This window comes from Actinia tenebrosa, unplaced genomic scaffold, assembly GCF_029948245.1.
Source record: "Actinia tenebrosa isolate PJP-AT-01 unplaced genomic scaffold, QUT_ActTen_1.0 PGA_scaffold9__36_contigs__length_13948895, whole genome shotgun sequence".
In the NCBI taxonomy this organism is placed as follows: domain Eukaryota; kingdom Metazoa; phylum Cnidaria; class Anthozoa; order Actiniaria; family Actiniidae; genus Actinia; species Actinia tenebrosa.
In genome coordinates this window covers 2,242,935-2,255,122 of record NW_028292586.1, presented here as the reverse complement: position 1 = coordinate 2,255,122, position 12,188 = coordinate 2,242,935, and the positions used below count along the sequence as shown (strand labels likewise).

The 12,188-nt window shown below is 36.1% G+C and overlaps 4 protein-coding genes across 4 annotated transcripts in view; 2 read left to right on the top strand and 2 right to left on the bottom strand.

Moving 5' to 3' along the window:
• Positions 1 to 3,622, top strand: part of LOC116304148 (uncharacterized) — a 37,727-nt gene extending 34,105 nt beyond the window's left edge. The window contains exon 10 of the mRNA XM_031713817.1: positions 3,492 to 3,622. The gene's annotated coding sequence lies outside the window, so the exon portion shown is untranslated. The remainder of the gene's footprint in view (positions 1 to 3,491) is intronic.
• LOC116304149 (transcriptional adapter 1) lies at positions 1,591 to 11,609 on the bottom strand. Its single transcript, XM_031713818.2, has 10 exons — positions 11,539 to 11,609; positions 11,418 to 11,454; positions 10,699 to 10,753; positions 10,276 to 10,341; positions 4,959 to 5,059; positions 4,292 to 4,345; positions 3,834 to 3,989; positions 3,470 to 3,627; positions 2,723 to 2,867; positions 1,591 to 1,944 (listed from the first exon to the last, which is right to left on the bottom strand). Exons 1-10 carry the CDS (start codon positions 11,601 to 11,603, stop codon positions 1,774 to 1,776), a joined length of 1,008 nt encoding a protein of 335 aa, XP_031569678.1. The 5' UTR covers positions 11,604 to 11,609; the 3' UTR covers positions 1,591 to 1,773.
• Positions 5,258 to 7,367, top strand: LOC148904474 (uncharacterized). The gene is made up of 3 exons (XM_089025271.1): positions 5,258 to 5,550; positions 5,802 to 5,948; positions 6,031 to 7,367. The coding sequence occupies exons 1-3, from the start codon at positions 5,535 to 5,537 to the stop codon at positions 7,365 to 7,367; spliced, it is 1,500 nt and encodes a 499-aa protein (XP_088881397.1). The 5' UTR covers positions 5,258 to 5,534.
• On the bottom strand, positions 7,177 to 10,254 carry LOC148904473 (uncharacterized). The gene is made up of 4 exons (XM_089025270.1): positions 9,725 to 10,254; positions 9,360 to 9,553; positions 9,068 to 9,231; positions 7,177 to 8,876 (listed from the first exon to the last, which is right to left on the bottom strand). The coding sequence occupies exons 1-4, from the start codon at positions 9,738 to 9,740 to the stop codon at positions 7,694 to 7,696; spliced, it is 1,557 nt and encodes a 518-aa protein (XP_088881396.1). The 5' UTR covers positions 9,741 to 10,254; the 3' UTR covers positions 7,177 to 7,693.
• Positions 11,610 to 12,188: the final 579 nt, after the last annotated feature.

Sequence of the window (12,188 nt, the reverse complement as noted above, 5' to 3'; positions counted from 1 at the left end):
TGTAGAATTCTCTTATCAACCACTGAAAAAGATGCGTGTTGTAATTAATGAGCAAGCAGAAATGCGGCTTTCGTTTGGCGCTAATTCCCTTTGTCAACAGTTCAAGAACAAAGAATAAATGGCATTACAAAAAGGAAAGTGTTCTGGCAACACTTCGTTTATTTGACAGTGAATCAATCTTAAAAGTTTGAAAGCTGACGTATTTAGACAAACTAAATTTCTGTTTTTATTCAGTTTTCATCTCAGTTCATTTTCAGTTCATTTAGACCAAAAAAATAATTGCTTACTCATTTAATTCGTATATTACGTTAATTTAGTTGGAAATATTAATTTATTCTCTTGAAACCAAATACTCTTTTGTTTCGGTGCAATTTCAATTCCAACCCTTCTTTTTAATTATTCTTTGAGTATATTTCATTATGCTTGCAAAAAGCAGTGCCGTGGTTATCAAATGGACTTCGTTCCCTCTGAAATTATCGAAAAGTACATTAGTCACTCTACTTTAGTTCAGTAGTCACAACAAAATTTAAACGACATTGAGCAGGGAGGAACGGATCAGGGAAGAGCGATATAAAACGGAAAAACATAAGAAATAGCTAAGGAGGTGGAATATTTTTAAATACAAATAATAATATAAATAATAATATGAATAATAATAATTAATTAACTAATAATTTAATACCTTTAAAAGTGCCTGTTCCTCTCCGGCTCATCATAGTTGTCTGTTTTGAGGAAATTGTCACGCGAAAACTCGAAAGTCTTCGCAAGCTCACTTTGAAAATTAAAACCACTTTTTGAATTGTCTGTCAAATTTTAATTGATTTAATTATGCGATATTATATGTTAAGTTGTATCTCACATCTGAAAAAAATGTTTATTATAGCTCTTCTTTATACTTCCCAGTGTGCATTTCCCAAACGTCCACTCTTCACGCCTTGGACCCGTCTCTTATTAGATTCCGGCTGTTCTGTTCTATTCTAATCCCCAGTCTCTTTGTTCTCTATTCTATTCTTTTTATCCATATTATTCCATTCGATTCTGTTCTATGTTCTACTCCTTCTTCTATTATCTATTCTATTCCTTTATTAAATTCAATTCTTTAATTTATTTTATTCCCTTTGATTCTGTCGCATTTCTAGAGTTAAAGAATTTAACTCGAGAAATAAACTGATAACTAGTCAACGTGTAATAGTCAAATAGATACGAAACGATGGATTTAGGGTCTACTGCTGTGTATTAGTCGAATATCTATTTCGCGGGTTTAGTGATCCATTTTGTTCCTCTTATTCTCTATTTTATTCCGTTCTTCAATCTATTCTCAATTTCATCCTCTTTTCCTTATTTTATCTTCTTTTAAGTTTTTCCCTCTTTTTTGCTTTTGCTTTCTTAATTCCCATTATTCCCATTTTTCGCGCCAAAAAACTTTTCCTCCTTAAGTCTTGACTTAGTAGAAACTACGTAGTTGCGTACATGCAAAAAGGGGTAGCCCAACCTAACTAACTTCAAGAAACAACAAATGGATTGAAAAGGATAAACATAATACCAATCAAGGAACTTCTAGATATCAAAACAATTTATTAGAATAGTATATCAAATCACTTGCATCGCGCTATTATTACAAATATAACAAATTTTCTATATACATAGCTTCTGGTCAGTAATCATTCCAGGAAATTTCCAAGATGAGACACGTTATTGTCTCACTGTTTCATTTGGTTGTTTTGGAGATATATATATATATTGCGTTAAATAATTTAGAAATATATGGGTTGTTCATAGTCTAAGACTTCTCTGCTGCTTTAATCGCTCGTAGCGTCGTTTGGCTTCCAGTCTGTGTAGCTGGTTTTGTTCTATTTCTTCCTGGCTTGGGTGCCACAATTTGGACAAAATTCGTTCGATATTCACTGCGTAGACTGTGTGTGACGGAAGAACGCGTCGATGATTCTGAAGACAAAATGCAAAATATATATACAGTTAATAGATTCGAACAGAATGAATGTAATTTTTCCCATTTTTCAGACCCCGTGTCATACCCTTGAGTATCATTTCTTTGTTTACCAGTAAGGCTTGAGAAGATACGCGTACATCAATATGGAAGTAACACGAACAAAAAATCATATCCTTATATTCTACTATTCGTAATATAGCAGTCATTTTATTTTTCAATGGCAGTAAGGTTACATTGATTGGATCTCAGCGTTAGGCAAGGTTTGCGCTCGTTCACGAAAACCTAGTTCTCGCCGCGGTGCGACGCAGGAAAAAGCGCAATCATGAAAATTCCTTTTCAGTAACGGGCAGAAAGGTTTTATTGGTTCGATATCAGTGTTGTGCATGATTTGCACTTCCGCAAGCTAAAGCGCAAGGATGGAAATTCCGCTTCAATAGCGGACTTTAATGTTATCATAAGCAAGGATGGACATTGTAATAAACCTTGTGCCTGCCTGCGCTCGTACAATAGTTAAGCAACCAACATATTTCTTAGCCTCCGTCAATAGCAGATATTAAAGTTAGCTTCTATATACCCTGATAAAGAAGTCATTTTCTGCCCTCCCTTCTTGCTTTTTGTTGGGGGAGAAAAAACAGCCTGCAGCTCAGCCCGCTGGAGGGGAAGAAAAACAACCTCTGTTTGCAGGGTAGTTTCTATACATTTCATTGTATTGACCCAAATGCGTTGACTTGAAGCAACAATTGTTTGAAGGCAATAGAGTCTCGAGTGGTTTACCTGTAAAGCATCTCTAAGATCATAAGGAGAAACGGGAGATTTTGATGTCCGATGATCGTCTGTTGATGCTACAATCAAGGCTGCTTCAGCTGCCGCCTGCTGAAGTGTCTTCCCATGATTGTTATTTACAGCAGGTTGGCTGGACCTGTATAATAATAAACGTGAGAGGAGCATATTAAATGCTGTGGTTGGTGTCTTTGTGGAAGAAGAGAATTATTCTCACTGCCCAGGGCACTACATCCAACCATCCATCTATCCATTTGTTCGTTCGTTCGTTCATACATTCAATCATTCATTTATTCTTTCCTTCCTTCATTCCTTCCTTCTCTCATTTGTTTCTGCTTTCTTTGCTTTGCTTTTTTTTTGACTTGTACTTTCTCCTTCTCTATAGTATTTTGTTGTTTCCTTTCCTTGCTTCTCTATTTTTTCCTTCTGTTTTCTTGTCAATTGCTTCACATGTTTTAATAACAATGTGTCTTCTTCTACAATTCCATTCTTGATTCAAGGGATTTTCTCTGGAGTTTCTTTGGCTTTCCTCCTTCAGCAAAACTCAACATGCCAAATCCTAATTCCATCTGTGATATAATCATGCCCTGACTTAGATCAGCTTATGATTCCATATATTTGATTGATGTGTATTTGTAGCCTGTGTAGTGGCACTTTGGGGGAGGGGGGCCTGCACTCCCTTCTCTTCCCTCCTCCCCTGTCCCCTCCCTCCCTCAGAGTACAAACAATGTCTAAACCCACTTTTCTATTGTTCTCTCATCAGGAGGCCACTTGACTGTACTGTTAACCAGGTGCATTCTTGGATATGCCGTTCCCACAACATGCCGGAAGTGACCATCACGTAATCGATAAGCACTCCTCTTTGCACAGCAAATCGATAAAATGTCTTTTATGAGGTACTAATCAAAAGAAAATACCAAATATTAAAGGCAATTCATTTAACCAAGTAAGTTAATTAGTACTCATATCTAATTGTAAGATTATTGTTCGGTTAAAAACATAGAGCATAGAAGTCAAGTCCCAAAAAGAAAAGAAAAAGAAAAGAATTGGAAAAAGAAAAGAATAAAAAGGAAGGGAGCAACAAACAAAAAACCTATAAACCTACCTCTGTTGCAAATTGTACCAAACTAACTGTTTCATCAGCTACATTATCAAGCCCTGCATCCCAAGCACCAAGGTACAGACGACCATGTATTGTAGCTGTGTCGGGTAGCATTAAATCATAAGAACATAATCCTATCTCACAGTCTTCATTGATATCTGTAACGCAAAGCCAAAATCTCATTAATAATGGAAAACAACGTTAACTCTGCAAATAATTATGATGCAGCAATGAGGAAGCTTCCCCATTCACAAATAAAACTTACCCTTATTTTTTTAGGTGGCAAGCGCATGTCCAGATTTACAGTTATGAAATGAAAATAAGAAAAATCTTCTATTAGTGCATTTATCAATATTTATCATTTTTTGTGTGATATGATATGCACTATTAGTTCAACTAACAATTTTGAAAACAAATAATAAGAAAAAACTAAGATCAAGAGTAGAATAGCTAGTACATACCTTCAGGGACATAAGTGGCGCATCTTTGAAAGGATCAGCAGGCACAAAACGTTGCTATAGAAACAATATAAAACCATTTTTAAAAAATCATCCTTTTTTCACAAGGGTAGCACTTAATAGCCAGTGGCTAACAAACCTGAGGCCCTCATTCTGTGATCGAATTGGAATTTAAAAGTTGATTTTTGTGGAGGGAGGAAAACCGGAGAACCTGAAAAATTCTCGAAGCACAGGAGAGAACCAACGAACAACTGTACTCATATACAACACCGAGCCTGGTGGGACTTGAAATGGGGTCACATTGATGAGAGGCGAGCACTCACACCGCTGTGCCACCCATGCTTCCCAAATTATGTTTCCTCTACATATATTTACAAATTTTATTAGTCAAGCTTTTGCACCTCTAGTTCATTATTAGGCAGTAGTAAAAGAGCTTTTTTACAATAGCTAGAATCTATGTGCATGCACAATCAATCAGCTCATAAGCAAGCCAAGTGTTAATGAATGTAACAACATAATAGAATTTACAAGAAACTGGTTAGATTCTTTACAACCAGGATAGTGTCTCATCATTTCTAAGATAAAATCAAATGAAGTTCAATTTGTTTGACCTGGTATTAATTTTTTAAAAAATAACAAACAAATAACATATTGAGGATAAAACACAAACCTCAAAGTTTGTCTTGAGTGACTGTTTCTGTCGTTTTACTTTATTCTTTTTGATAAGTTGAGGTTTTTGAGGTGGTTTTTGTGGAGTTCTTGGGTGAGAAGCTATAGAAAAGTAGAAATTCATGATGATGGTAGAATATGTTGAATAGGTAAACTGTTTACTATGATGGTTATTCACAAGCATTCCAAAGAGAGTCAAAGACATGAAAACCATGTTCCCTAAAATCTTCATGTTTTTCCACAATGCCATGAAAACCCTCTGATTGACATCCAACAAAAACCTATTTTGTTGCAATAGGCCCTTTGCAGCTAGTGGTCACGTGCTTGGATACCGCTTAGCAACACAAAACTGGAGAGCAAGCCTTCCAGTAAACAAAAGTTGTAATAGGTCAAGCACGCGTGGTTTTATACGATAGTTTCATCGTTCAAAACGCTTAATCCTTTTGCCCTATCTACAAACACAGTAAGATAATCTTAAATTCTCTCCTTTGGACTCGATTTTTGGTTCGAAGTAACGATATTCTTCGCGTTATCGCGAAAAAATTGTCACCGCCGGCCCGCTCGACGGCTGAAAAACATGGCGACTTCGCAAGGTATGTACTTCAAAACTCTCCTTTTCTAAAATCTCTAAAATAACAGTTTAGATTGTGAATGGTGATCGATTGTAATTGGACGGCATTTTAATGGACGATTTGTTTATTTTTTGTTAGAGTGATTCCACGTCTAAAGTCAAGACTAACCCATGTTTACATATATTCGCTGTAGATGTTAGAACTCCCGACGAGCCATCACATACCAAGAAAAATTCTTCGTACTGATATTTTTATATTTATTTTTGTTTTAGATGAAGTAGAAACTCAAGACATCTCTATCTTTCCTTCCCTCACCTTCGATGATGTAGGGAGCTACGCTATAGAGAAGTCTGGCTGCACAAGCACTTCGAAAGCGTACAAATTTATGGCGGAACCAGGCTATTTACATGACGTTAAAGGTACTTGATAGCCAAAATGTTTTTTCTATTTCATTATGATATGAATGGCAGACAATTCACACTAATTTTTCCAATTTTTTAGTGATATATACCGACCAGTGCGTGAGAGTTAAATGCAAGTGTTACCGCTCAATGAGGAAGTCTGAACCACCGCACATTTTAGAGGTGTCAGTCCAGAACAACAATTTGACATTGCTGTCTGGGCTGTGCTCATGTGTAGCCGGGGCAGGTGGATACTGCCATCATGTGATCGGGCTTCTTTACTATTTAGCCCTTCTTAAGCAACTGGGACATCGGACATTGCCTGATGAGCTAACATGTACCAGCATGAAGCAGCGTTGGAGCATACCTAGAGGATCCAAAATCGCACAAAAAGAAATACAAGACGTGCTAGTGAAAAAACCCCAACTTGGCGCTTCGTACAGTAGATATATCAAGAGTAATTTGTATTCCCCATCTACCCAGTATCCTACCCTCACAAAAGAGCACTTTAACGGCTTCCAACCACCTTATCCTCTCTTTACAACCATTCTGCCCAATCAAGATCAACTTGGCAATATCCCATTTGTACAGAGCAAGTTTGGAAATGTCCCAAAAGGCTGTGTCCTGTCATATCAACAAAAGATGTCAACTGACTACATCATAAATGATTTTACTTGCACTTCTTTCCCAGAGCTTCCCCTCTCAAGTGCAGAGGACAGATTTAATAACAATGTGTCAATCTGTCTTGACAGTCGTCAACAATCTATATTTGGAACATTGTCTGTGACAACAGAGTCATCACTGAGAGTGCAGCAGCAAACAGTCACTCAAAGTCAGAGTGATGTATGGCACCTGCTCAGAAAAAAAAGGGTAACAGCAAGCAAATTTGGCATTGTCGCTCGCCGGGTGTCACATTTTGACACCCTTGTCAATCAGCTAAACCCCACCAGATTTGTACAAACTGCAGCAATGAGAAGAGGCATTGAACTTGAACCACATGCTGCCATGGTCTATGCTAGCAATGCAAAGGGTGGAAGAGTAAACCTCTTCCCATCTGGGCTGATTGTCCACCCAAAGTGCCCATGGCTAGGTTGTAGCCCAGACAGGAAAGTTTATGACCTTGATGCCGTAAATAATGGTCAGAATCCCTTTGGCTTGTTAGAAATAAAGGTCGTTAAAGAGGGGGAAACATCATTTGACAATGTGAGGTATCTCACCAAGGACCAGAACACTAACCAGTACAAACTGAAAACAACAGACATTTATTATTACCAGATCCAGTGCCAGCTTGGACTCACAGGATTAGAATGGTGTGATTTTTTCAGTTACATTGACGAAAATTTGTTTGTTTGCTCTAGAATTAATTTTGATTCAGTGTTTTTCCAGCAAGCAAAGGACAAAGTTGATAGTTTTTTCTTCAATTACTATTTACATTAATACACTAAGATTTTTGTTGTTGTTCTCAAACCATGGCCAGATTTCTTATGATAACAAATATTATATTATTTTTATTAATGACAAATCAATTCATAATCTTAATTTATTTTTTATTATATTTATATCATATTAGTATTATATTTATTTGTGCTATTTAGATTTTGTGTTTGTTCATTAGTTTTTTTTTTTTGAGTTTTCATTTACAAACAAATTGAAATAGTTACAAAAAGCAATCCAAGACACACGATAAACCAACCTGCATTAAAGATTATCTAATGGGTTATGTAAGCCACATTAATCATACATTCACCAACTTCTTACAGACACTATGCCTCATTATTACCATTGGATAAAATAAGTGGGCCTTGAAAATTTGTAAGGAGGCAGGCTACAGTATATAACTGATTGACTGAACCTAAAGTGGACAATGGCACATCTGAATCAAAAAAGTGGTACTCTTTGACTCTTCTTATTGCCCTCTCGACATGAATTCTAAGACTTGCTAGTGTCTTTGTTTTTTGAACATCTGCGGCAGAGAATTGTTCCTGACTTTCAAGAAACGGAGGAATATTTAACTCTACCCGCTTCTCCCTAAGTAAATCTTCAATGTCAAACCCTTTGTCTGCCATGACTGAATCACCAGGTTCTAACAAATCTAGAATGCCGCTGCACCTTGTGATTTCCTTATCACTAATCCCCCCTGTGTAAAGGCTAGAAACGAAGCTAATAGCTCCATTAGGGGTAATGCCTATCAAACCCTTGAGTGTAGTATTACTCTTATAACTAGAATAAAGCTGCGACTGAAGTAGTAGGGAGGTAGGTGTTTGAACAAAAATCTCTGTACAATCTAAAATGACACGTGTGCTTGCATAAAGCTTTTTAAAACCTTCTGGCATAAACCTATCAACATCTTGCCTTGAAGGCCAGATCACTTGACTACCAAGAAGAAAATACAAAAAATTAGTCCATGTGATCAATTTCCTGCAAACTGACGATTTATGTATTCGGAACCTATGAGCTAAATCCTGTCCGAATAGACCTAGTTTGAGGCGTACACAAAACATAAACAATTCATCCACAAGAAGCATATTTCTTGAGTCTGGTCTACTTTCTCTTTCTCCAGAGGCATAACAATATGTCATTTGTGCAGCACATGGCTGCAAAAACTTAAAAAAGAACTGAATATGTAAATAGGATGGGAAACCTGTATAAAATCTTATGATCTCATTGTCTGTGCCAAATCTCTCAAGCCCAAATTTATTAAGTGCTAATTGTTCTGCAGCTTGCCTCTTAATGTCCTCAATTTCTTTTGCAGCTTCAACTTTAACCCTTTTTATTTCAGTGAGGGCAGCTGCAGTTTCATTTCTACTTTGTTCAAGTTGCTTTTGTGCATCTTGGAACTGTGCTCTGAGTGACTGGACTTGTGCTTGTAGGTCATCCATGCTGAAGGTTGTAGAAGTGCTGGGACTATTATCTTCATTGTCATCACTTTCATCTGTCTGAGTGTCTCTGTAAAAAGGTTTTGAAATTATGATGACACTCAGTTCACACTCAGTTCACACTAAATAAAAAATTATAAAAGACTAAATTATTAAAATTATAAAATTATTTTGGTTTAAACCAAAATAAACATCAAGTACAATTCCATCAGTCAAGTCTAAATGAAATGTATTGAAGTAGAAATATGTGATATTCATTACCTATCTACTTGTCGAATTATCTTTCTTCTTGCTTTGGATTTGGTTGACCAGTCAAAGATTGATGGTACAGCTTCTCTTTTTAGCAACTGACGTCCAGAATCAGTGGGAGGATTGTAATCTTCCTCAGTGAAGTGTTTTGAGCACACTCTGGTACTTTTGTTAACCTATTATAAATCAAATGTCCTTTTAATAACAATGTAACTGTATTCAACTATTTTTATCTTCATTACAGTTTTTTAAAGATCCACAGGCAATTCGTATTGTGCATTGATATTGTTAGATTCCTATATACCTTGAAGTGTGGGCCCACATCTCTTCGTATCTTCACCAGCCATTCCTTTTTCAATTGCTCATCCCTTGCACGGCCTGGTAAGCGGTGAAACTTTAAATCAGGATGATATCGAGAATCTCCGTTACACAAGGGAACACAACAATGGTACGAAGAATTTTTCTTGGTATGTGATGGCTCGTCGGGAGTTCTAACATCTACAGCGAATATATGTAAACATGGGTTAGTCTTGACTTTAGACGTGGAATCACTCTCACAAAAAATAAACAAATCGTCCATTATTCACAATCTAAACTGTTATTTTAGAGATTTTAGAAGTCCAATAATTGAAAAGAAACCAAAAAAAAGGAGAGTTTTGAAGTACATACCTTGCGAAGTCGCCATGTTTTTCAGCCGTCGAGCGGGCCGGCGGTGACAATTTTTTCGCGATAACGCGAAGAATATCGTTACTTCGAACCAAAAATCGAGTCCAAAGGAGAGAATTTAAGATTATCTTACTGTGTTTGTAGATAGGGCAAAAGGATTAAGCGTTTTGAACGATGAAACTATCGTATAAAACCACGCGTGCTTGACCTATTACAACTTTTGTTTACTGGAAGGCTTGCTCTCCAGTTTTGTGTTGCTAAGCGGTATCCAAGCACGTGACCACTAGCTGCAAAGGGCCTATTGCAAATTCTATGATTTCATGATTGAAGAGATAACTAGCTAAAAGCTAGTGTGAGCTACGTCAGTGTTTCTAATGAAACAGTAATAGCAAAAGGGCAAATTTTACATCATGAAAAGATGAAAGGACAAAGGACCCTGAGGAAGAAATAGCGTCCAAAACGTCAGTTTTTTCATCTTTTCACAGCATAAAATTTACCCTTTTATCATTGCGATTTCATGTTTGTTTTTGGGAAGCCATGTCATAAAGTCTTACCTGGCGTTTGTCCTAGAGCTTGACATTTTGCTAATATTGCCAGCAAAAAATTATTGTGAAAATGAACTAGAGGAAGAACAATAAGAAAATATTGTGTTTAAAACTACTCAGACTATAATTATTATCATCATCATCAGTGGTATCATGACTTATCATTTGCATCATCATCATTAATCATTGTCAACATTATCATCAACTATATTATCCTAATCATTTATCATTATACAGTCATTATCAACATCATCAATCAGTGACCATCATCAGTGTTATTATCATCATTTATCAAACTCATTAACACTTATCAGTGATCATCAACATCATCATCACCAGTCAATATGATCATTAGCAGTAGCAGTCATCGCCATTATCATCAGCAACAGAAGCAGTCATCATTATCATCATCATCATCATCATCACACTTACTATTGTTATTTCCTAAACATTGTGTTGCCTGTGTGTCAAGTTCATCTTTGCCAATCTATAGTAAAAATTACTAAATTAACACAAAAGCAGTAGAAGGACCAAGGGAATACAATACAGCATGTCAATACAAAATTGCATTGCTTTGATACTGTATTTCGCGAAGATTTTTTATTTGTCTTTTTTGGCAGTTTTTAATATGCGAACTTGATAGTTGTGAGCTGCAGGATTAAATTTAGTATTTTGCTCTATTTTTGTCTTTGTCAAAAACATTTGTACCTTTCATATTTTTGACTGACAGCAGTGAAAACCAAATTCCAACGGGCAACTCGAAAGTACTAAGTCCGCACAATAATGACTTAGTCAAAATATTCGCAGACCAAATATTTTTATACAATATCCAGCACAACAATGTCTCTGTAAAGTTTTTTTTTTTGGCTTTAGCTCTAAAAATATTATAAATAATTTAAAATAGCCCAAATTAATTAATTTTCGGTTTTTAATTGGGGTCATTGAAGCAATATACGATTTGTTAAACTTTAATTCAAGCTTAACATTTATTTGGGTATTTGTTAAAGAGATAAAGAAGAAAAGATAGCAAAACAAACAGGGTATTAAAACAACAAAATATAACCTTATTATCAAGATGATTCACATAGTAAAGCTAAGTAAATGTTTCAAAATGCGATACAATTTACGACTTTTCTACGTAGAGAACTCACTTTTTGCTTGTACCAAAGTTTCATCATATTCCAATACCTAGAAAAAATACGGAAATTTTTATCAACGACAAAATAGCTAGTGTTCATACATTCCCATATTTAAGGTATTAGAGGTACTAACGTCTCTGAATTATCTCCTAAAGCCTCCATGAGTTGCCTTCGACAAGTCGCCAGATCTGCCGCCATCTTGGATTTTTTTCTTGTCAAAAGAAAACCCGCTGACATTATCCACCACAGGCAACCCAAAACAAACCCATTTTTCGAATCCTTCGTCATAGGAGTTTTCTATGATGTCAATCGCGCGCGCTGTGTTTTTCATGAGTTTTTTGATTTCATGGTGTAAACTGTGCGAAATTTGCTCTCTCGTCAAAGTCTAAGGAAATCTACTAAGTTTAATTTGTTTTTGTCCCCAGTGTGTTGGTATGGTATGTTTTGGAAGCCAAGACCGAAAACATAGCAAGGTGAGTTCACAGGAAAAAACTGCTTTGCGCACGATTTAGAAACGTTCTCGCTTTTCCGATTTACGTTTGAGTTTCTATCACTTTCATTTCATAGTATTATAACATTACCCTAAAAAGTTACTCAGCTTCGTGCTAGTTTTGCCTTACCTTTTCCTGCGTGACTGAGGTGGGTAATACATGTTAATACTGCCCTCTTGTTAAAGCTTTAGTCATTAAAAGTAATGAACTCATATTGCGCATGATTTATTGATATTTATTAATGTAAATCAGTTAATAATTAGCCAATAAGCTAATTATTCTTTTTCGTAAA